General features: G+C 49.8%; 8 protein-coding genes across 8 annotated transcripts; 4 read left to right on the top strand and 4 right to left on the bottom strand.

Annotated features, from left to right (window-relative positions):
• Positions 1–141: 141 nt before the first annotated feature.
• Positions 142–1,654, top strand: N7443_002629 (mitochondrial distribution and morphology protein 10; the record flags this gene model as incomplete). The annotated part of the gene is made up of 2 exons (XM_056882685.1): positions 142–238; positions 294–1,654. 2 exons carry the CDS (start codon positions 142–144, stop codon positions 1,652–1,654), a joined length of 1,458 nt encoding a protein of 485 aa, XP_056744526.1.
• A 275-nt stretch (positions 1,655–1,929) lies between these two features.
• N7443_002630 (triose-phosphate isomerase TPI1) lies at positions 1,930–3,073 on the bottom strand (the record flags this gene model as incomplete). The annotated part of the gene is made up of 5 exons (XM_056882686.1): positions 1,930–1,958; positions 2,014–2,228; positions 2,282–2,574; positions 2,658–2,937; positions 3,036–3,073. 5 exons carry the CDS (start codon positions 3,071–3,073, stop codon positions 1,930–1,932), a joined length of 855 nt encoding a protein of 284 aa, XP_056744527.1.
• Positions 3,074–3,647: 574 nt separating this feature from the next.
• On the bottom strand, positions 3,648–5,225 carry N7443_002631 (uncharacterized protein; the record flags this gene model as incomplete). Its single annotated transcript, XM_056882687.1, has 2 exons — positions 3,648–4,269; positions 4,357–5,225. 2 exons carry the CDS (start codon positions 5,223–5,225, stop codon positions 3,648–3,650), a joined length of 1,491 nt encoding a protein of 496 aa, XP_056744528.1.
• Positions 5,226–7,390: 2,165 nt separating this feature from the next.
• N7443_002632 (ESCRT-III subunit protein DID4) lies at positions 7,391–8,325 on the bottom strand (the record flags this gene model as incomplete). Its single annotated transcript, XM_056882688.1, has 5 exons — positions 7,391–7,546; positions 7,603–7,863; positions 7,937–7,997; positions 8,056–8,270; positions 8,320–8,325. The coding sequence occupies 5 exons, from the start codon at positions 8,323–8,325 to the stop codon at positions 7,391–7,393; spliced, it is 699 nt and encodes a 232-aa protein (XP_056744529.1).
• A 183-nt stretch (positions 8,326–8,508) lies between these two features.
• On the top strand, positions 8,509–11,460 carry N7443_002633 (mitofusin; the record flags this gene model as incomplete). The annotated part of the gene is made up of 4 exons (XM_056882689.1): positions 8,509–8,818; positions 8,895–8,943; positions 9,004–11,045; positions 11,099–11,460. 4 exons carry the CDS (start codon positions 8,509–8,511, stop codon positions 11,458–11,460), a joined length of 2,763 nt encoding a protein of 920 aa, XP_056744530.1.
• Positions 11,461–12,096: 636 nt separating this feature from the next.
• On the bottom strand, positions 12,097–14,740 carry N7443_002634 (uncharacterized protein; the record flags this gene model as incomplete). Its single annotated transcript, XM_056882690.1, has 4 exons — positions 12,097–13,286; positions 13,339–14,244; positions 14,297–14,573; positions 14,648–14,740. Coding segments are annotated over 4 exons (2,466 nt in total), but the record flags the coding sequence as incomplete, so codon positions are not given.
• Positions 14,741–18,756: 4,016 nt separating this feature from the next.
• Positions 18,757–21,045, top strand: N7443_002635 (DEAD/DEAH box helicase; the record flags this gene model as incomplete). Its single annotated transcript, XM_056882691.1, has 3 exons — positions 18,757–19,731; positions 19,782–20,200; positions 20,253–21,045. 3 exons carry the CDS (start codon positions 18,757–18,759, stop codon positions 21,043–21,045), a joined length of 2,187 nt encoding a protein of 728 aa, XP_056744532.1.
• A 447-nt stretch (positions 21,046–21,492) lies between these two features.
• On the top strand, positions 21,493–23,589 carry N7443_002636 (mRNA decapping enhancer EDC3; the record flags this gene model as incomplete). Its single annotated transcript, XM_056882692.1, has 3 exons — positions 21,493–21,607; positions 21,667–23,283; positions 23,342–23,589. The coding sequence occupies 3 exons, from the start codon at positions 21,493–21,495 to the stop codon at positions 23,587–23,589; spliced, it is 1,980 nt and encodes a 659-aa protein (XP_056744533.1).
• Positions 23,590–23,931: the final 342 nt, after the last annotated feature.

Raw genomic sequence — 23,931 nt, forward strand, 5'->3', positions numbered from 1 at the left:
GGCATTTTTTTTCGCTGATAACCGGATCAATTGTTCTGCCGGGCTTATCCGACCCCCACTAACCCGGATGGGGCAACCAGCTGCTGTTGACTTCATGTTGTCAGGACTGTCCTCGCCAGTTGACTCGGTCTCGACGGGACAATGCTGGATTTCATGGATTATATCCAGCTGGCCTTTGCGGAAGCCACCAACTGGAATCGCGATAATTCTTACTCATGCTTGACGACCACTACGCAATGTAAGTCGGCCTTTCAGGGATGCGCCGGGGATTTCAATTGATGCATTACATACAGCGATTCTGGACTTCTCGACTCCTGAGCGATTGCGCGTCCGGGTCTCCTCGCTTTCTACACCGCATTTTGCAACCAGCTACACGCTCGGCACAGTGGGACTGCTTGATGGATCAGTCTCATACCTCTTCAGCACCGTGCCTTTCCACAACACGCCCAGTCGGAGTGCCTTGATTCCCCTTCGAAAGATCTCACCCGGATATCGGCAAGTTCAAGCGCCTTCTGCCCCTGTCGAGACATGGGGGTGGGACTCTATACTGGATCGCGTGAATATCCCTGGGATCAGAGATGGGTTGCGCCCAGGATTGCCAAAGAGCAAAGATGGAGAGAATACAGCAGAAGCAGCGCAGCGCAAAGCGACTCTCCTCCATGCCTCTTTACACCTGCCGTCGCCTACCACGCTGAATGCACTGTTCCTGCGGAGGATCTCGCCGACCATGCAACTGGCTCTAGCAGTTTGTTCTACACAGGGACCGCCTATGTCGAACTCCGCGCCGCAGGCTTCCATGCTGGCCCAACTATCCCACGATACGGGCAAATACTGCAATGAATATCTTTTCAGTACCGACAATGCGCTCTTCGGATGGCGCGGGCTCTGGAACTTTGGCCCCGATCCTCGTTATACTCCAGCCAACGCCCCGCCTGCATTGTCGCTTCTTTCGGCCGGCGCAGAGGCATACTACTCCCCGATATCCTCGTTAATTGGCATGTCCACCGGGTTGCGTTTCAGCACACTTCCAGCAGCCACCCAAGTACCTTCGGCATCATCTTCATCCAACCACCCCACGCCCATTTCCACTTTCCCTTACACGTTGACGTTGACACTCACGCCCGTCACTGGCTCTCTATCAACAACATACTCTCTTCGCGCATCACCAAATCTCGCCTTCAGTTCCCGCTTCGGCTTCAATGTCTATAGCTGGGAAAGTGAGATGGTCGCTGGCTGCGAGCTCTGGCGTAGGAAATCAACATCTACCTCCAGCGATGACGAACTTGCATGGGCACGCCGCAAGATGCGCCTGCATGATTTTTCTGCCTCACTTCCGGGATCCCCGCCGTCTTCTCCACTCGTCTCCGACCCGGTTCAACCCGATTCCGCCGTCAGGTCTCACGCGGATGAAGGCGAGGCTGGCGACTCTGTGATCAAGCTTCGCGTCGATCAGTCCTGGAATGTTCGTCTGCTTTGGGAAGGCCGAGTCAAGGAGCTCCTTGTCAGTGCGGGTGTCGGGCTGGGACCGGGCTCGTTCTCATCGCCCATCATATCCTCTGCTACCTCCGGGGGTGGGGTGTCGCAGAGTGGAGGCAGCGGGCCAGGTACGTCGTTTTGGCGCGGGGTTGGAGTCTCAGTGATGTACTCTTCATGAGTTATGTCTTTGATCATTATACGCATCTCCTTTTCGTCTTTTCACAAGTGTACTACGACTGGCAGTTGGTTCGACCAACGCCTACTTCACATACATCGGTTTTTTAATACGCCGCAGTTCCGGAAATACTGGCGGCGCGCACATTGTACATATATTCTCATGACAACATATCTCACGTTCAAAGCTTTTTAGCTCTTGGCCTACCAAATCAAGGCTCATATTTACTTTGCCTAACCTTTTGTTGGCACGGAGTATCAAATTATCTAATAAACACCTTAGATGCGGGCGTTGATGATGTCGACGACTGTGAGCCGGGTTAGTATACTGGCTCCAGCGAGGGTTCAACCAGATAAACTTACAGGCAGGCTTCAAGCTGGCACCGCCAACAAGGAAACCGTCAACATCGGGCTTCTTGGCGAGCTCGCGGCAGTTCTTCTCGCTGACGGAGCCACCGTAGATGATACGGACCTCATCCTGGGCCTGGGCGGAGACGGCCTCGCCGAGCCACTTGCGGATAGCGGCGTGAACCTCCTGGGCCTGCTCAGTGGTAGCGACCTTGCCGGTGCCGATGGCCCTGAAGTATAGTTAGTAACATGCTCTAGTATAACAGGGGGCGATGTCTCTTACCAGACGGGCTCGTAGGCAATGACAACCTTGGCCCACTGCTCCTTGCTCAGCTCCTTGGCGACAGCGTTGAGCTGGCGGGTAACGACCTCGATAGTCTTGTTGGCCTCACGCTCCTGTAGTAAAAAGTCGGGTGTAAGCGGAGGACCTTTGTCAACGCCTATCCCGATGACCCACACCGGGACACGAAAAAAACGGGTAACCGAAGTAGAATGACGTACCTCCAGAGTCTCACCAATGCAGAAGATGACAGAGACGCCGCCCTCGACGGCAGCCTTGACCTTGCGGGCAATGAACTGAGGAAATGATTAGCTTTGAGTTCGAACTGAGGGCGTAGATGCCGAAGCTCTCGGGCCGTTTTGCGGGAGCAGATACATACCTCATCGGACTCCTTCAGAATAACACGGCGCTCGCTGTGGCCGATGACAGCCCAGTCGATCTTGGTGTCACGGAGCTGCTCAACGGAGATCTCACCGGTGAAAGCACCGTTGGGCTTGTCGTAGACGTTCTGGGCAGCGACGCCAATCTTGGAGTCGGCGAGGCTGCGGGTGAGGGTGAGGTAGAGGGCCGGGGGGGAGATGACAACCTCGGTGTTGGAGTCGAGCTGGGCGGAGTTGAGGTTCTTCACAATGTTGGTGATGCTCTCCTGCACACCGTTCCTGTGTTGATGTCAATTGCGTTGAACTGGCAGCTAATTTTGCCTGGGAGGGATGGAGGGGCTCTGAGCGCGGGGTAGCTGGGGTGAGCTGGTACGCACATCTTGAAGTTACCACCGACGAAGAATTGGCGAGGCATGGTGAATTATTGTTGAGGTATTTTGCTTGAGAAAATAGAGCGAGTTGGGATGAATATGGGAAGAGAATCGGGCGGCCAAGAGAAATGGAGGGGCATTTACATCCCGGCGATCGGTGCCTCACCGGGCATCCATGACATAACCGAATCGGATCCACCGGTTTTATACTTGGGTTACTTCCAAGCCGGCACTTTTTATGTGGACCTAAAGACCCTTGGAAGTACTCTACGAGAACTTTATGGGACATTGTTCAAGAATAAATAATAGCTTATAATTGAGCTATTCGCGCATACTATAGATCCTGTCTAGGTCCTAGCTGTTGAGCTTGTTCGATAGCTCCAGGCCGAGAATTCCCTAGTCATCGGGTGCATCTTTCTTGTGAAGCAAATATCCATCTTTCAATATTTGCGTAAGACACTATAGATACACCTCCTATCTCTAGCAGAGAATTCCCTCCAACCCAGATTAAGCATAGATCCTCCATATAAAGTCAAATCAGTGAAATCACAACAGCCCCTCCCCTGCTCTCAAAGCACAATGCTATTAAACCGAAAGTGATAAAAAGAGTGGCGATGTTCACTGTTCATCATGCCCATTCTTTGGGCAGTCACATCCACAATGAGTGGGCACCTGGGAGAAATCCCAGAAAGATCGAGACCGCTGCAAATGGCGCGATTCTTCAATATTCTGCTGCAGTAGTCGTGTTTGATGCTCAAAGGCTCTTTCCCACTGTTCAATTCTTGCCTCACAGTCAATAAGTCGACTGCGTACCTCCTCATCGTCCATCCGTTGGATCCGATACCTTTTCTCCCAGAGCTTAGGATCTGCATTTCCTGCTCCGGGGCCCCGTGCACGCATGGCAGGCAGGATATTTTTAACACCCTTCATGTCAATGTGATAATGCCTCCAAGCGTAATATCTCTCCTTTCTCTCCATATGACGACCTCTCGACTTCTTGCGGTAGTGAGAGCCATGATTGGCGTCACGATGAGTGGGGCTACGAGACCGCGACTGGTATGTAGTCTCCTGGGGAGTTAGACGGTCCGCATAATCGCAATCCATATTTCCTGAGCCCTCAATCGTAGAGCTTGCATCGGATTGAGATTGATCAAAAATCATGGAGTCATCATCCTCCCCGCTAGAAGCTTCAGATGACCAGCCTCCATCCTTATCGACATTGGTTTGTCCATTGCATGCACTATAACACTCTAAACGTCAGGTTTACTCCCACAGCAGCAGAGAGTTTAATTAGGATTTTGATTGGGATTTATGCATATTGACTCACTTCTCATGTCTATTTCTGGCGTTTATATCAAAGGTTTCAGGGGTCGAAGCCTGGCCCAGCTCCAACCTAGTAAATGGAGTAGTGACAGACACAGGGTGAGGAAGTGGTCCTTGGGTCACATGGCCCGGCATCATAGTTTGCACCAGGGCAAGAGGCCGGTCTTTCTGCTGCCATATATTAGAGGGCACAAAATGGAGACCGGACAGCTCCGGGGGTCGCTCTTGCGAAACTATTTCGGAGCGCATGGGCGTCTTCTGGAGATCGTCTCCATCTAAACGGAAAGGAACCCCAAGATCCACCAAATCGCCCATCGGAGTCCTAGGGTAAGATTTGGTCTTCATAGGCCTCCGCATGAGGATAATGTCCATAGAGACAGTTTCGTAATCATTGCGATGAGCGTTGCGGGCCTTTGCAGGCCTGTCGCGCTCCTTCGCATAGACGCAACTCCACTCAACATTGGGGTCACTACGCCGTTGCTCATGGATTAGTTGGTTCACGTGAGCACGGCGAGTGTCAGAGAGATTTTGATACTGCTGTGCTGCTGAAACCTTATTTGCTCGTTTTTGTACCATCTTGTAGAACTCGCTTTGGTCAAGATGCATCTTAGTACGCTCCACCCGGGTCCATGCCGCCTTTTGGCCCGGGCTAGGATCAGCTTTGAAGAACTTATAGCCTTCATAGACTGTTGTATTTGGCGCCTGTTCGAGTGAAGGTATCGGTATCCGTGTCGAGCAAGAGTCATTTTGGTCGTCAAAGTGGACGGTGTTGGTTCGAATCTGGGGTGATACTTGTGATGGCTGCGCCCGGACCGAACCCGAACAGCTCTCTTGGCAGTCATTTGCAGTATCATCCAGATGGAATGTAGTCATGGTTCTAATAGAAGAGAAGAGGCCACGGTGTTGCACATAAATAGCTCTGCCTAAAGTGCCAGGAGCGAAGATCAGACAATTCTGCAGTGTAGGATATCCTCTTCGTTCCCGACTACGCTAGGTATATTTATATCTGACTCTTTAAAATATCCAAGCCAAATTTGGAGTGACCTGGGTGAAATCAGAGCCTCCTCCTAACGCGCTTGGTACACTCGAAACAGTCCCGTGTTCCCCAAAGATCAGCGGTCAGCCTCACTCGCCCTTACAGGCTGCATGATTTGACACCCGGGCAGAGTCAACGCTCCAATAACGGGACCTCGGCGATGGTTTCCGGATAGATGACTGCATCGAATTGAATCGATTGGTTAGTCAAGTCCTTCAAAGAATATCTGAGCTTCACGAACTTTTCAGCCCCATCCCTCCATTTTGGTAAAGCGCTGATCTAAGACCCTTGCGCCCGCCGATAGACGGAGAGCCGCCCCAAAAGCTTTGGGCACCCAAAACAGCCTCATCAGCTTCCTCAGCCTCACCAGGCAGTTGCTTGTTCATGCATGTCTTTTTTGTATTCTCGCTACCAATGTAGATTACGAAATATTTAGGGGCCAGGTTATTCAACACTTAATATCTTCGCTTAGGTACAACAACCTTGGTAGGGAAGATCACGATCACTTGCGACCACAATGCATCTGATGCCGCCAACATCTATAAGCCTCTTGGTATTCACCCGGGCTTCAAATAGTTCGAACTTTAATCGGATGCCCCGTGCGTTGTAGCTTTGTTTTATCTTAATTTTTCTACCTTGAAGTGAAAAGCCTCCTTGAAGTACGTATGTGCCGCATAGTGGCCGGCAACTCTGGGCTTTCCCTTTCCGCTTTAGTGCTTACCTCTTGCCGCTTGGTGATTACGGATCAAATCGTGATAACTACCTCAAATTTAGTGCGGGATCCCAAACTACCACCTCATTTTGAATGTCTCTTCCAGATAAGTCATGGCATTTGATTCGGGTCATTCTGGATCCTCTCCTTGACAAACCTGTAAACTCGAAACAGTCTGGAGAGTCTCGCATGTCTGGCTTCTAATTATGGCTCGAGAGACAAAGGCTACTGTTGCGAAAGACTTTGTGATCTTGGACTACCGTTTTAGAGCCATTTTTGGTTCTTTGGTGACTTCTCGATTTGCTCGTTCTGTGAAGAAATTGTGGTTTTATAAAACTTGTTTTTGTTTTAATCTAGCATATAACCCATGCTCAACCCCTCGAAAAAATCCTATCATTTCAGTTCGAGGTAGACTTGGGTCTAGTAAGTTATTGTCAATATGGCTTGATTCTCGACCGAAAAGGGCTGATAGTCCCCAAAGCTCTGGAAACAAGGGTTTGCCTATCGTGTCCGGGAGCTGTTAACTAGAAGAGTGACTATCCAGGAAATGTCCTCAACTCAATCGAGTCTACCAGGATAGAATTCACATTTCACTTCAAATGCGCGATGATTTAAACATTTCAAGGTGCGAGCATACTGACTTTCCCGGATACAACCCGAGTCGGACTGTTGGACACGCTTTTCAGACACAGATCGACTCGAAACTGATGGACCATGTGATCCCAATCAAGAGGGATGATTTACTTCATCGCGTGGCGAATATATGTGAGAGCCTCGGCCAGCGTATGTAGATCTATGGAACACTAGGTACAGGATGTTAGTTCTCCTCCCCCAGTTATTTATGAGTTATACTAACCTTAGAACCTTTCTAATACAGCTTTCGCTGTGGTCTTTCTTGCACATGAACGCAAGAACTCACCAGGCGCTGATCTACATAACCTTTGCCATTATGCTGTCAAGGTAGAAAGGCACCACGACGCTGGGCTCCCTGACGCTCAGGAGATCACCAGATATTATCATAAGTATGGCATTTAATAATGAACATGCTTTCATTGACGTAGGAGCTATATTGTAGACTAGACCTTCAACTTGACGCGTTGTCATGTCTAGATCGGGTAAATATATCTTAGGCAGCAAAGCCAAGTACTTTCAACTGTAGTAAACGCTAACACATCGGGATAAAAGGCGACTATGAAAATGGAGGCTGACGCCGAAAAAAACCAAATCCGGCTGCAGATCCTGGTAATGAACAAAGTAGAATACGAAAACTGGGGAGTAGAACTATGGTCATCATCGTCGAAGGCTGTCCAGCCTTGCTTGGAGGTCATCATCACCTGCATCAGCGCCGCCTCCGCCACCACCGCCACTACCGCCACCAACGGCTTGCGCAACAGGTGTCTTGCTGGCGGCTTCGGCTTGTTGTATGTCCGAAGGTGTTTCACCGAGCTATGAGATGAATTAGCACATGATACATCTGTCCCAGTATAGATAAGGTAACGAACCGACATGCCCAGGTCAACACCAATCTCATCGAGCACCTCCTTGACGATGTCCTCTCCTTCCTCATCTTCGCCTTCGATTCCTGTAGCCTCGTCGATCGCATCGTCCATCATCTCTTGTCGTTCATCCATAACTTCGTTTTCTCGTTCGAATTCCATCGCAATGCGTTGAAGGGCAGGAAGATTCATCTGCCGATTCATGCTGCCCAGGAGCATAGTCGCGCCCTTCATGGACTGCATCATCTGCTCGTTGCTTCGGACGGTCTGTTGGGTAAACAATGGTAAGCATCCGTAGAAGCGGGGTGGGGTCGGGTGGACATAGCAGCCTTTCTCATACCTGGATACGAAGCGAGATGGCCTGTAATTGTGTGCGCATCTGGTAGAATTTCTGAATATATCTGCTCGGTTTCTATAGTCAGCTCAAGGTCGACAGGCAGCGCAGGAGTGCAGACTGACCTTCGTGTCCGCACCAGATCCTTGGCCTGAATTTTGCAAGCTCCAATCTGGCCATTCTTTGCGCTCTTCTTGATATCCTGCACCAGTTTCTTCTCCTGGTTCTCCAGCTTCGTGCGCTCTCGATCCAGCTCACGCTGTGTTCGATCCAAGGCCCGCTGGTGCTTGCGCAGACGCTCCGCAGGCGTCATACGCTTGCCGAAGGCCCATTCAATGACCTGATAGAGACATCAGTAATGTACCACGAATAGATTGTAGACAACTCACATTCATGATTTCAATATGAGGGGAGCTACAGAGGGCTGTGACATCAAGGCGGGACGTAAGATAACGGTAACCAACCGTACCTGGTCACATGCCGAGTCTAAACCGCTTTGAGCCCAAACGTCACTTTTGACTTGGAAATCTCCCCATCCAACTTCCAAACAAAAACACTTGTATGGCTCAAACCTCGCCATGAGTCAGGAATATTACCCCGGCGAGGGCTCCTCGAGAGCTGGATCATCTCGCTTCCCCGGCGAAGATGAAGAACGGAACCCTTTCTTCCCACCCCCGCCAGCCTACATGACTGTGGGCAACGGCTCGACCTCGGAAAGTGCCACGGGCTTGATGACGTCGCTGAATCAGGACTCGGGATACGGAGGCAGCATCGCGGATGGAAGCGCCATCGAGGGCGACTCGAACGCCGCTTGGCGTGCCGGACTTATGGAGGACCGACCGACTCCCATACATACTCCGACGCGTCCCGGCGAGTGGAATCCTGCTGGTGAGTTACCTAAGAAGATGTTGATATAATGGCTCTTCTATATACAGTTTGACTAACATGAGTTTTCGCGCCCTAGCCGAACATGAGAAACAAGTTGTCGCGAACCATGTTCACCAACTGCTTTAGTATGCGGAATCTTCAAAATACTTCTTGGCCTTCTGAAGTGCTAACAGCTGCCCTTTTAGCAACTCGAATCGGACCAAACTTGGTCGTGCCATCTCCCGAACCATCGATACTTTGAAGGAGCTGCAGGATATGAACCGCCAATGGCCGGCTCACTATCCTTCTGTGCAAAACGCCCCTCTTTCGCCCTCGGAGCAGCCGCAACTTCACCGTACCAACACAGACACCGGAGAAGGTCGTGGCAGACCATCGACTCCTCCACGGCCTGGACCGCTGAAGCGTGCTTCGACCACAGCAGGTGGAGATAATTTCGGAGAATCTAGTGTCACTGCCGAGCGCCGCGCCACGCCTGAGCCTCGCTTGGTGACCCCTCAAATCGCCCAAGAATTCTCGATTTTGAAGCTGGATCTAAAGTTGGGTGCACTGTCTCAGGCTGAGCTGGTACACTCGCTGGAGAAAGCCTCAATTGCGTCACTGCTAGATGGCAAGATCAGTCAGAGCGTCAAGCATCTTCTCAACCTCCGAGACCGAATCGAGGATACATCAAGCAAGGTGCTGGTAACAGGTGATTTGAATGCTGGAAAGTCAACATTCTGCAATGCTCTACTTCGACGGAAGGTCTTGCCTGAAGATCAACAGCCTTGTACCAGTCTTTTCTGTGAGGTGTTGGACGCTCGGGAGAATGGCGGAATTGAGGAGGTGCATGCAGTGCACAAGGACGTCCAATACAGCCGCAACGACGAAAGCACGTACGATGTTTATCCTCTCGCCGAACTTGAGAACATCGTGGTCGACAACTCAAAGTATATGCAATGCAAGGTCTACATCAAGGATGTCCGATCTATTGACGAGTCTCTCCTCAACAATGGTGTGGTGGATATCGCTTTAATTGATGCGCCAGGCTTGAACTCGGACTCTTTGAAGACAACTGCCGTCTTTGCTAGACAGGAAGAAATCGACGTCGTTGTCTTCGTGGTGTCTGCGGCCAACCACTTCACCCTTTCGGCGAAAGAGTTTATCTTAAACGCTGCACATGAGAAGGCTTACATTTTCATGGTGGTGAACGGCTTTGATCAGATCCGGGACAAGCAACGCTGTGAGCGCCTGATTCTCGACCAAGTGGGCAAGCTCAGCCCTCGCACATACAAGGAGGCCGATGAACTTGTTCACTTTGTGTCGAGTAACGCTATTCCCGTGGCCCCTCCCATGCCACAATCTGGCTCTGGGGGTGGGGATGGTGGAGGCGATGACCCTCACGATGATGATGACGGTGATAAGGGCAAAGGCAAGGAAAGGGAAAAGATCCAGGACTTTGAAAATTTGGAAGGCGCTTTGCGACGCTTTGTTCTCGAGAAACGATCCCGGTCCAAGCTTGCGCCTGCGCGAACCTACCTGCTCAACCTGCTTGCTGATCTTAACTCGCTTGCAACGGTCAATCGCGATATCGCTCAGTCAGAGCTCAAGCGCGTGACGGGGGAACTATCAGAACTAGAGCCTGCATACGAGAACGGCAAGAAGAAGAAGAGCGAGCTTGCGGAGGGCGTTGAAAAGGCCATCGACGAGTCGTGTGAGGATGTCTACAGCCACACCCGATCCACTTTGAATGACACCATTGCTCGGGTTTCCGAGGCAGACCTTGGTGTTGACTATCCCGGTCTTTTCTCAGTCTTCCAATACGCCGAGGATCTCAAGGCTGCAATGCTGGATCAAATCTCTTCAGCCGTCACTGGGTGTGAGGATTATGCCCGTGAGAAGACAGTCAAGGGAGTCGGCTTCATTCAGAACATTGGTCTGTTGCACATTGGCGAGGACAAATTCTCTGCTCTCAATTTCCGTGCAGATCTAATGTTCCGTCGCGGCCGTCGCCACTTGAGTGGTCGACAAGTCCACACAGAGGTCGAGCTCTGGGACTTCTTTGACATTGCTGGTCTCTGGGAGCGCCAGGAGAAGATGGCAGGCACTGGCGTGGCAATGACCGCTGTCACTGTTCTTGGTGGCAGGGTCTTCGGTGGCTTTAGCTGGGTAGATAGCGCACTCAGTGCTATCAAGGTTGTCGGCCCGAACAACATGCGTCGGATGTTCTTCCCGAGTATCCTTGCTGCTGGTAAGTTTTCAGGTCTTCTATCCGTCTGAATATTCATGCTAACTTTGGAAAAGCCCTCTTGACAACAGCCTACGTGCTGTCTTCTATTCCGAACACCTTGCCTCCTCGTCTGTCTAAGAAGATCGCAGCCACCCTCGATGAAATGGACTACGTCCACTCAAATGCCAATCGTATTTCGGGCGAAGTTCGCCGCATTCTCCGTCTTCCCGCAACCAACCTGCAGGCCAGCATGGCCCAGGACATTGAGGATCTCGCAAGACGCAAGCAGGAGGTCAGCAAGGTGAAGCAGGAGAGCGAAGTCGCCACCAAGTACTTCGCAAACCTGTTCCGCGACAGCAGTGAAAACCGTCGCACTGTGGAAGATCTCGACCTGGATGCTCCCTTGCCTGGTGGCTTAGGCGCCATTGAGGCATGAACATAAACGTGCATGCATCAACAACCCATACACCCCGCCTGCAGTTTCTCAATCCGCGCCTCCAAACCCCACTCTCTCAAAAGTCCTGCCTCATATCCCCGATCTCTCTGGGCATGTACATTTTTTTTCTCTGTCGTTTTCTCATTCTCGATATCCCTTCTCTTTGTGTCATATTGTTCTGTGCGAATACTGTCACTGCTTCTCTTAAAAGAGCAGTAAAGTTTCGCTCTTTTCTCGTGTCTCTATACATGGCGTGTCGGTGTGCATCGGAGGTCATTCCAATTTTTAGCCCTAAATTCCCATCTGAATTTGATGTCACGATTCCTACAACAACCTTTATCAAAATTCCCTCAGTCTTTTTCCAGCCATTTCTAGAATGGTTATCAGAGTGTCGACATTAGAGGCCTATCTCTGCCAGGGCGTTTGAATACAGCATTCGTTGGCTTGCGAGTAGATAAAATCGCTGTTTCTCGTGATCATGTATTATTCTTCTAGACTGGATGCAAGATAAGTGAATCATATCTGTCGGCCGAACTCCATGCAGCTAAAGGAGCGCCATTCGCAATGCAAAGCCATAAGACCATCCTTTTTAACCCCTGCGCGCAACGAACAAAAAAGCAATCGAGAAAAGAAGTATCACTCATCATCGAGTTTCGGAATGTGCTTCCTAGTCCTCCGCCCAGATCCCCACCCAACATCTTCCAACTCACGAACCTGACCAAGCAAACCCGCGTCAGGCTTCTTCATCTTTCCAACGTCCTTCCCGGCGTCGCGCAGGAACTCAGCCCTCATAGCAGCCGCATCAGCATCCTCGTAGTCTAGCTGGGTCATCTGAGGTTCCTGATTCTCTTCATCTTCATCATCAATTTGGGCGGGAAGTCTATCAGCCAGGAAGTCGAACTTCCTACTGCTGAACATGGATGAGAGGCTTTGGCCGTTGCGGCTATCAGTGCGGGACAGTGAGTTGTCGCGGGTTGGGTCGGCGCTTTCTAGGGCAGTGCCTAGCCCGTCATCGTTGAGTGTGTCGATTGAACTGGCTCGAGAGGGGCCTGTGGCTTCGGGTTTTGAATGATGGGATGGTGCACGACCCAGAAGAGGCTTGCGTTTTCTTTGTTGAGGGTGACTGTCTTCTTCGTTGGTGGAGGTGTTATCGCTTTGTTGTCGGGTTTTGGCGGCTTGGGCTTGTTGGAGAAGACCTTTTAGTGCTGTGTCCAGTGCGGACGGAGCTATGACTGGAGTTGCTTCGTCTGGTACTGGTTGGTTGGTGGTCTGGTCTTCGCATGGCTGGTTTCTTGCTATCGTTTCCGGCGAGGGAGATCGTGATTCTGGGACTGATGGTTTGGGTGGCTCGAAGGAATCCTCTTCTTGGGAGAATCCGTCGCCAATGATAGGCATGATTCGAGTGTTGCCGGTTTTCGCTGATTTGGGCTTATCGATTCTCTCTTTGTGAGAGCCTGGGGAGCCTCGGGAAGGCTCGTCCCGCACTTTTCCAGTGTTACGGTGAGACGATTCGTTTGGAGCTGGCTTTGACATGCTACTAGTGCTCTGCGTTGTCTGTCTTCGGACGATATACGGCTCGAATGGCTTCTTCTGGCCAGACTGAATGGAAATCCATAGCCAGTCGGCGGATACTGCTGGGATTCCCCACTCGGTAGTGTGCCGTAGTTTATCATGACTGGCAGATTGAGGATCATTGCAAATCAACACGGAAGCTTTGGATGTAAGGTATTCGTCATATGTCGCCCCCATCAATTCCACAAGCTTGGAGAGGTGAAGAAGATCGATACGCGCGAAGCCAGTAGAGCAAATCCGCATTCCCGAGAATCCTAGTAATATTAAAATCCAGTCTTTATATATGAAGTGGTAAAAAATCCTTACCTGGGAGGGGGAATTTCGGGAAAGGCGTGCTTGCAACATGCGACTCTGGTGAGACCAGTGCTCTGGCATCGAGGCACCTTTCCAGCCACATGTCTGTCACAATCTCACACTCAAAGGCCAGGTCATCGGTCGATGGGATTTCTGATATGTCTGTTTTGTAGGGTACAATGATGTACAGTCCTTGGCCGGTCTTGGGTATACTCGGGCGAGAGAATTCACTCAGTGTTTCCACACATTGGGCTCCATTAAATTGGAGATGATGTCGTAAGACACTCATCTGCTTAGGAGAAAAGCCGTTGATAAAGAAATAGGACCCATCAAGAAAGCCCTCAGGAACTTTTGAATGTGCTTCCGACTGATGACGATTGTCCATGGTTTCGTTAAAGGTTGTCTCGCTCGCAAAAGATTTTGCGGCTTGGATAAAGGGTTTAGGCTTCTCGATATTATCCCCTGTCTGGATTGTCCCTGCGTCTGTCGTCTCGCTATTCGCGAAGCCAGCACCAATGATGTCTCCCCATATATTTTCATTTTGGCCCACCAATTTGGTGCTCGCAGTTCGGCGCAACTTCTTCCTAGGCCGGGGGTTTGAAGAACTGTCTGTGGCAGCAGACCTTTCTTTCCCCGCATGGGCCTTCGCCGCTGGAAAAGATCGATTCCATGCGCCCACGCCTTGCTCTTCCAGTGGAAGCATCGGATGGTATTTCTCCTCGTCGAGAATCATCCCGCGCTCGAGGCAGTCGTGGAACCACTTGACGGTCACAACCTTTATATTCCATTGCGTCGCGAATCTATACTTCTCGCCCTCCGTATTTCGGGCAATAAGATGGGTGACGCTCTTGGTCAGGTCTTTGCGGAATTCGGCTCCATTTTCCACGGCGCTGCCATGCATTTTGGTCCGAAAGGCCACTGCCACAAATATTAGCTTTGTCCACTCATCGCAGGTATTCTGAGAGCTCACTATCAGAGAACCCGGTAATGCAAATCGTGAGGTTGAAGAACGCAGGAACCTTGTATTGTTCTTCTAACGCTCGAATGTCCGTGTCCTCTCCCTGCATCCACGACTGCCGTACAGCCTCGATCCATTCTGGCTTCAACACCGCCACATCGTTCCGCTCACGGGCCACAAACTTGTACTTTGGGGAGTCGGTCGCTCCAACGAGTAGGTGGGTCACGTCTGATGTTAAATCCGGTCGTTCAGATGCGCCCATTTCCTTTGCAACGCTAATGAGTTGAGTCTGTATTGGAGATTTGCATGTCAATATGCGTCTGGAGTCGCCAAGATAGCCAGTTGGGTTTCAGCGAGACATACCCTTTGCTCCAGCGATACCGACGTAAAGCATATGACTGCGCCCTCGAGCGGGTGCTCCTTGTCTATAACTCCGCGGGTTAGAAATCGGGACACGCTTTCGGATGGGGTAAATTAGTCAACTTACCGGAAGCCATTGTCCCTTCCATTCTTCATTATCCGTATGTACCCCACTCCGGTTTCAATGGCGTCTCTGCCAGGGAGCCTTAGTGCTGAGCTATGTGGTAAATTGGATTTCAAGGTCAGTCGAGTCTGGCGCGTCGCGATAATGCACGGTCACGTGCTTATCGATAAGATAAGATACGGTCAAGGACCTTTGATAAGACTACAGGTCGCGTTACCCGCTGCTCGAGAGGTCGTGTCACCGGGATCTCCATTGATCACGTGATACGTATTATTAGGGTCAGGGTCGGGTCACCGGTGGCCCACAATAGTCAATTTACTTTGTTTTGGGGTTTGTTGGACAACCTACTTACCAAGTAACTGCTTCGCAACCATTTTAGAATTACTTCTTCAAGATGAGCGCTATCAACCCCTTTGAATCGATCGAAACCGATGAACAGATAATCGATGATCTCATCAATTTCGATTGTCCCCCTCGTCATACAGAAACAGATCTCCTAGAGGAGCTTGTATCTCAAATCGATGAGGAAATTTTGTATGAGCGGAATACAGCTATCCCAAGCCCGGATACTCAGGTAAAAATCTAACATGATCCCTATGATGGAATTAGTTACCAACTAGCTTAGCTACCGCCAATGCCAATGCCTCTTACCCAGGGTAAGAATGGTGTCTGCATTATCTTTTGATTATGTACAATGGCTACCTGACTATCCTAATTCCCACGGTCATGGATTTGCCTATATCATTAACCTTCGATATATTGAGGCAATTGACCGAGAGAAAGTGGTCAAAATGATGGCAGGGGTAAAGTAACTCGAAACTAGTTCTGAACTAGTTCTGAACTGATATATATTATAGGCACAGTATTCTACTTGCGCGTTTGGTTCAACTACGCAGGTGTTTAACACATTCCTTGACTGTCAAGCAAAGAAAAGAATGTACCATTGCACTGGTATTAAGGCATGCGAGTTTCTTGATCCCGAAATTAAGAATCTGCACCATTATAGTGCAGATATACCAATGTTTCAGAAGATAGAACAGAAGAGGGCAGAGCTTCTCACTCAGGAAGTTGTTACACAGCAACAACGAAACAGACAGACTGAGTATTGCGCAACTATGGAACAACTCACGACACGCCGTAGCAAGTGCAGTAAGGAGCACTATGCTAGTTAAACTGTTTTCCAAGCCGGTTCTAGCTTTTCCTTAGTGGTTAAACATCCCCAAGGGGTTGGAAGTCTACAAAAGATTGGATGCCGTGTATATATGTGCAGCTTTATTTCGGTAAACATTGTGGCACATCCATATATGATCTTCTATTCAAGGGGAAAGCATACCCACCCCCTCCACCACCTAGCAAGCCGCCCCAGATCATCCTTGATGAAGTGGTTGCACTTGTGAAAGAGATCCAAGGACCTAGTCTCACAGCGAGTGAGTAGTTCCATACCAGTTATAAACTAGTTCATAAACTAGTCAGTTACTAATTCTGACTCTATTTCTTAGGCATGCTTTTAAAGAGTCCTGCTCTGAAGGAGTTCTTTAAAAGACATAAATCTAAATCGTTTGCCGAGATACACACTAGCTTCGCCAACTTTGATCGATTCTCAGCAATTATAGAAAAGCAACGAGCTTTGGCTTTCCCTCACGGACAAGATGTCAATTGTATTCTCTTTCATTACAATACCAGACCAGAATTCAGGGTACGAATTGGTTCTATACTGCTCTCTCCTGTTTGTCCGAACGGAGCTTGCAAGGAGGACGTATTAACTAGTTATCTTAGGTATACACACGTCGAATCTATACAGATGAGGTCTGGGGCACTATTATTATCTGCGCTCTCGATAGCCAGTTAAAAATCTGGGGTGGACTTGACGCCTTCGAGGTCAATGTGTCATTCAAACGGGTTAACGGTGAATTTAATGAGGTTATCTTCGCGACATTTCTACCTCAGCACGGAAAGAGTAAGTATCAACTAATATTAAACTAAGACGATATATTAACATCCTAATAGTCATTACTCTTTGCCGTGAATTTATGAATCGGCAAAGTCCGCTTGCCTATAAAATGCTATTTACCTACGTTTTTCAGCTCCTGCAAGATATTTCAGGAGCACCGACGCGTTTCTATTATCTTCACAGTAGTGGTTTCAAAGCAATTATTGTTGATATGTGCTATAACCAAGTGAAAGGTATAAACGAAACTTGGATTTTCACTAGTTTTAAACTAAATTCTAATTACTATAGGCCCTGGTTTATACCTTCAAGAGCAGGATATCGATTATCATCGAGACTGGAAATGGCAGTGTCAAAATATCCTTATTTTCTGCCGGGTACACTTTATCAGGACGGTCTCAAGGCTTCTTGCCCGAGAAGGCGAGATTTCCCAGACTGCGCGAACGAGATTGATTAGTCTCCTAGACTGTGAAACAGTGGATGATTACTATAAGCTCGTCCAGTTGATTATCGGTAAGAATGATCACAAAACTAGCCTATAGTTAGTTACTAACTTATTTAGATAACGAGCCTTATCTTACAGACTGGGCTATCCACAAAAGACATCCAGTCATTGCGGCAGGTCTTTGTCTAGCTTGCTCTCGCATGAAACCTGAATTCTGGAATCAAGTTCGGTTGCATACCAGCGCAGTGGAGCAGAGTCATTATAAGTCCTATTTTATGGGAACTTATGTCTCATTGTCAGGTGCAATTCATGAGTACGCTTTTAAATAATTTCAGACTAATATCTCATTCGGTTCAAGCTAATCACTGCTCCTAGATCTTGTCTCCTTGATGAACGCGATGTCGAGCAATATAGTGTACGGGCTGCTTGTAGCTCATATCGATCTAGTTCACTTGAGAGACGTCACTATGACCATCTAATTCGCGAGAGTAAGTCTGACACTAATAACTAGTTCAGAAGTATTTTCTAACTAGTTTCAAGTGCCCTCTCGGAAAAAGCCAAGGCTAAGGGAGGAGGATGCAGACTGTCCAGATGATGAGATCCTTCTTATTTCTAGTTCACCGGGCCATATTCATCCTCCTCACCCACGCTCTACAGGCCGTGGTAGAGGAAGCTCGCTGAACAGAGTAAGTCGCTCGCCGAGCAGACCGAGTGGCTCACAGAGTAGAGCAAGTCGCTCGCAGAGTAGAGCAAGTCGCTCGCAGACGGGGTATGTATAATTACTAGTTTCAAGCTACTTTGTGACTGATTACTAACTAGTTCTATTACCAGGGACCTGCGACGTTCTGCTGGTGTCAATCATTATACTCAGTTTAACCCTGAACATAATCATGATATCAGTCTTGCTGAGCGGAAACGACGATATCGGGCTGAAACGGAGCGTATAGAATTGGAGAATTTGCAGTTACGACTATGGCTCCAGGAGCGTGGACTATAACTAGTTCAAATTGGTTTTAATCTCTTTATAGTTGTATATTAATTTCGGAAGTTTTAGTATAAGAGTTCCATTCATGCAGCTTGTCTAAACCGTCCGTACTTTCCCTTACACATATCTTCAAAAGCCGACAATCTATACTCCAATCTTAATAGCGTGCTGTTGTAAAGGCTCCTTGGTACGCCGACCACAGGAAGGAGGAAGATCACAAGTGCTGTGTAGCTCTAGAATAAAGCCCTGCAAGCTATTAAAGGATCAAGGTGAGAATACTTGCAGTAAAATGTCGGAGTGTTATGCTGGGAAGCAAGCACACTGGAAGAGACATGGACATGGATCCAAGTTTCAACCTGAGGAATCGGGCCACCGAGAATAAAGCCCGGGCGCGTCACTCACGCGTTAAGAACAAACTCGTCGACCCGCATTATCTCCGCATTGGCATTGCTGAAATAACAGTTGTCGGGTCTTCTTGTTTTCGTTTATGCATGTGACCAGGCCCAGGATACGGCGTCTACGAAGTTTTCAGTCTCTCTCGCTGAATTGCTCCCGAACAGGCTCGCCGTCCGCGTGTTCGTCCACACTACGTCTAACCCCGGAAACCGCCATGTTCAAAAAAGCCGTCAAGGACCATCCTGGAGGGGCTTCTAAACCTCTCCAGTCTAATTTCCTACGCGCAAACACTATTGTTACTTCAAAATCTGCGCCATCTCCTCCCCAAACCTCCGGCGTCAAGCGCAAGATCGAGACGAACAACGGCGTGGAGTCTTCGCTCGGTTCCCTCCACAGCTCTGTTTATTTCGACGAAAACGACTTCGATGATGACCTCGACCTTGACATCGACGAGCCTCTTCCGTTCACCGCACCGGCCGCTAGTAAGCCTACCAATACAGACTCCGTCGCTTATCCTACTATCGACCTTACAACATCGAGCGATAGCAGCACGGTGCCTACCAAGGAAATAAAACCGCAAGCAAACATCACATATCCGGATCTGCCGCCTGTATCGCAGGAACGTGCTGCGCCGTCAAGCAGCGTCCAAATCCCATGGTCCTCTTCTCCTCCGTCTCATTTCCAACCGCCCCCCAGACCGCGAACCCTGCCATGGCTGAAGGAAGCCAAGGAAGAACCCGAACAAGAAAACAAAGAACTTCCCAGATTTGTAACTCCGAAGCGCACAAAACCGTCAGAGCCCTGGAACAAGAGTGCGAGTGCGATCAAGGAGGAACAGAAGGAACTGAGACGTGAATACAGGAAGACTCAGAAAGGCGATGAAGCCCCACAACCTCAGAGCGAAGAAAAAGTGGCAGGCATATTTCTGAGTGATGAACAAAAAGCTGTTCTCGATGCGGTTGTTGAACGTGGAAAGAGTATCTTCTTCACCGGATCGGCGGGTACCGGAAAGTCCGTTCTCATGCGAGAGATCATCAAACACTTGCGCAGGAAATACAAGCGCGAGCCAGACCGAGTAGCTGTGACAGCATCCACGGGTCTCGCAGCATGTAACATCGAGGGTGTAACTCTTCACAGCTTCGCTGGTATTGGTCTAGGCAAAGAGCCCGTGCCTGAATTGGTGAAGAAGGTGTGCTATTATAACATGACTAGGGATGAAGCAATACTGACAATCATTAGATCAAGAAGAACCAGAAAGCACGGAACCGTTGGCTGCGCACAAAGGTTCTCGTCGTTGATGAAGTTTCTATGGTTGATGGCGACCTCTTCGACAAACTCGAGGAAATTGCCCGGCGCATTCGGAACAACGGGAGACCATTCGGAGGAATCCAACTAGTCGTGACAGGCGACTTTTTCCAATTGCCTCCTGTACCAGATGGAAGTAACCGCGAGGCAAAGTTCGCATTCTCCGCGGCTACCTGGAGTACTTCTATCCAACACACCATTCTTCTGACCCACGTGTTTCGTCAACGCGACCCCGAGTTTGCTGCGATGCTCAATGAGATGCGGCTGGGCAACATTAGCCCGTCGACAATCGAAGCGTTCAGAAAGCTCTCCAGACCGCTCAACTTCCATGACTCGCTTGACGCAACTGAATTGTAAGACATATTCCTCCTTGATCGCTTTTCTACACATGCTGATTCTGTTTAGGTTTCCCACGCGCTCTGAGGTTGAGAATGCCAATTCCCAGCGGATGCATAGGCTCTCTGGCGAGCTGATGACATTTAACGCCATTGATACTGGTACCATCCAGGATCCCCAACATCGTGAAAAACTTCTGTCAAATTGCATGGCCCCAGCAACTATTCACCTCAAGAAAGGTGCTCAAGTGATGCTTATCAAAAACATGGAAGACTCCCTCGTCAACGGATCCATTGGACGAGTAGTGGCCTTCATGGACGAGTCGACGTTTGACTACTATCGAGATAATGAAGGAGACTTTGCTGCAGGAGATGGCAATCCAGATGATGATGAAGGACTCGCTCGTGCGAGGAAGAAGCTAAAGCCCATGGCACACAAAGAAGGCGGCGTTACGGTTACACGAAAATGGCCGTTGGTGTGCTTTGTGCAGCCCGATGGCACAGAAAGACATCTTCTCTGCCAGCCCGAGGCTTGGAAGATTGAGCTTCCCAATGGAGAAGTGCAAGCCCAGCGCCAACAGGTGCCTTTAATTCTGGCATGGGCTCTTTCAATCCACAAGGCCCAAGGTCAAACTCTGCAGCGAGTTAAGGTTGACCTGGGCCGAGTCTTCGAGAAGGGTCAGGCTTATGTAGCCCTGAGTCGAGCAACTTCTCAGGCCGGATTACAAGTCACTCGATTCGAGCCTCGAAAGGTTATGGTCCATCCTAGGGTTGTTGATTTCTACAATAACCTGGTTTCCATCACGCAAGTTATTAAACCCAAGAAAACTGGTGGGCTCGATGAGTTTATGAATGGTATATAGGTGTGCTGGTCATGCAACGATCATGCAAGGTTCGTTGTATGGTTTTGATTGGGGCTGTCATGTTACCTATGTATCGATTCAATATAGTGATATCCCCAGAATGTTCACCACATGTTTCTCTCACACTTTCCTCACATGAAACTTCAGATATTTGACCGGAAAGCACATCTGCAGATGTAGACGAATTTACCAACGTGTCGTGTTGCATCTTCTATGGGATCGAGCAAACGATCTAATACGCGTGTTTTACGTGTTTGACTCCATAGATAAACGCGCTCATCCCCCACACCTGCTTATCGATAACAACACGTGATACCGCCTTGAGCTGCCCGAGCTTTCTTTTTCATCTGCACAAGTTGTCCCCTGCTTACCCCCCACCAACACCTTGAATCAATCCTTCCCTCCAATGCTCTTAGCGCCCCGTATTTCACGTGCGATCCAGTGAACATGGCTTCCGAGTTCATTGGGTACAACGTGCTAGTGAGCCTTCGAACACCACCTGGTGGGAAGCTCCAAGGCCAAGTTGCCGATGTGATTGGACAAAACCTACTACTTCACAATGGTATGTCTGAGATATATTCTATATGTGCACTGATAACTGATTGCGCTTGTCTCTTACAGTAACCCTCCTGTGGAACGGCCAGCGTCTTCCCCACTACTCCTTGGACGCTTCCATCATTATGGACCTCTCCCTGGAATCAACCAACTCTGCTCCCCCGCAGCATCCCCCGACCCAGAAGGTTCCAGCAACGCGTACCCAGGAGCAGTTTGTCGACCCGGCGATTTTGAGCTTTTCCAAAACCCCTTCCGAAATCGCTCAGGCACCTGCCCCACGGCCGCTGGCTCAGCATGCCCCACCAGTTGCTGCCTCCTTGACTGAGCCATTCAGTGATCTCGAGCTGAATGTCGACAGTGGAAGATCTGGCGTACATGGAACCTCGCAGGAGATGGAGCTTCAAGGCTCACAGAGTTTGACCCCTACCAAGCAGCCCTCGAGACGTAACCGACGAGGCAATGATGATGGATTTGCGACTAAACATGGGTCTACTGCAAGCACCAACCCCAAGAGTAAAGGCTGGCGCCAGACCGCATTTGTAGAGCCTGCCGTTCCAGCAATCCAGGCATCGCCCGAGCACATGATGCAGTCCGGCGCAAAGCTTCGCAAGAAAAAGACCCGCCGTGCTTATGTTGAAGACCCCAGCGGCTGGGCCACAGAAGATGCAACAGATATCCAGGAACTTGGTGAATTCGATTTCGAAAGCAACCTGTCCAAGTTCGACAAGCGGCGCGTGTTTGAAGAGATCCGAAACGATGATACCACAGCAGACGAGGCTCGCCTTGTCAGTTTCAACCGAAAGGTCAAGCCAGGAACTAACGGCGGAAAGAACCTTCACTGGACTGAGAACGTGCTCGATAGCCCGCAGAATAGTGATACCGGAGATGATGTTATTAGTGATACCAGGCTCAGTAGTGAGAACATCTCCGGACGCGAGCGGTCGAGAGCATCTCGCCTTCAGACCACCCGCAAGAGCAGCACTATTCTGGGACAGCCCAACATTCCACAGATCACTGCGATTGGTCGTACTCAGCTTAACACCTCTCGAACCACAAGCCCTCATCCTGGCAGATCATCCGTTTCGCCCATGATCGGCCCCAATGTGTCGAGTGCATCTCTGCGGCTGTCAACCACTAACCGCAGCTGCCCGACTGTGAGCCCACTTCAGACTCTTGAGGTCGAGCAGATCGCCGTGGCGGAGTTTGGCTTGAGTGAAGACATCATCACTGAGAACGCAGGCCGAGGCATCGCCGAGGCAGCTGTTGGTCTCCTTTCGGACGATGCAGCTGCGCCTACTATCTTGATAATCACTGGCAACCATCGCACTGGGGCTCGTGCTATTTCGGCCGCGCGCCATCTCCGCAACCGCGGCCACCGTGTCACCGTCTGCTTGCTCGGCCTGGAACACGAAGCCGAGCTGCTGGAGAACTGCCGCAAGCAGCTGGACATCTTCCGAAAGATTGGAGGACGTGTCCTCAAGTGGGAGGATCTCTCAACTCGCCTGTCCACTTCCGAGCTGGCTCCTGATCTGGTGATGGATGCCTTGTTTGGCATGCACGTTGCCTTTGACGACCTTCGTACCGACGACCAAGCTGTGGCATTTGAAATGATCTCATGGGTGAACAGAAGCAATGTTCACGTCCTCTCAGTGGATGTTCCATCCGGAATGTCTGCTTCCAGCGGTATGTCCCTTCTACAAAGCCTTTTGCTTCTCTACCCTTAACTAACATTTGAATTCAGGCGAGGCATCTATTGTCGACGGGGGTCGACTATGCATCAACACTTCATCCGTGGTGTGTCTCGGGGCCCCAAAGACCGGCATTCTAAGCGCGCTTCTCGCTGGCGAAGGGCATACCTGGAAAGTCACGGTTGCCGACATTGGCATCCCCCAGATCGTATGGCGAAAGTATGGAACCAGAAGACGGCACGGAATTGATTTCGGAAACCGATGGGTGGTACCCTTGCGTCTCCAGACTCTGGCTGCTTGAATGGAACTCATTGGCTCCACTCACGTTATGAACTCATACACGGCGTTTGTTTCGAGATGAGGGGATACCGAGACGGGTTTCGATGCTCATCCGGCGGTTCTCCTAGGCGTTCTTATAGGGGGGAAAACTATGTACATGTATCACTAGCGACTTCACATTCAATGCTCATCATGGTAATCTAAACCCTACTTTCCAAATGGTTGCGCGCTTTCGCGCATAGCATTTTGATTCTAATAAGGAGCCTTGTAGTATCCTTGATGTTACGTATGTACAAGGACTTTCAGCCTCAGACACCGTGAATACATTGATGCCTGTTTTTTCAGGTTTCACATTGGTGCACTA

This window comes from Penicillium atrosanguineum (assembly GCF_028827265.1).
Source record: "Penicillium atrosanguineum strain IBT 20685 chromosome Unknown utg000002l_segment0_segment0, whole genome shotgun sequence".
In the NCBI taxonomy this organism is placed as follows: domain Eukaryota; kingdom Fungi; phylum Ascomycota; class Eurotiomycetes; order Eurotiales; family Aspergillaceae; genus Penicillium; species Penicillium atrosanguineum.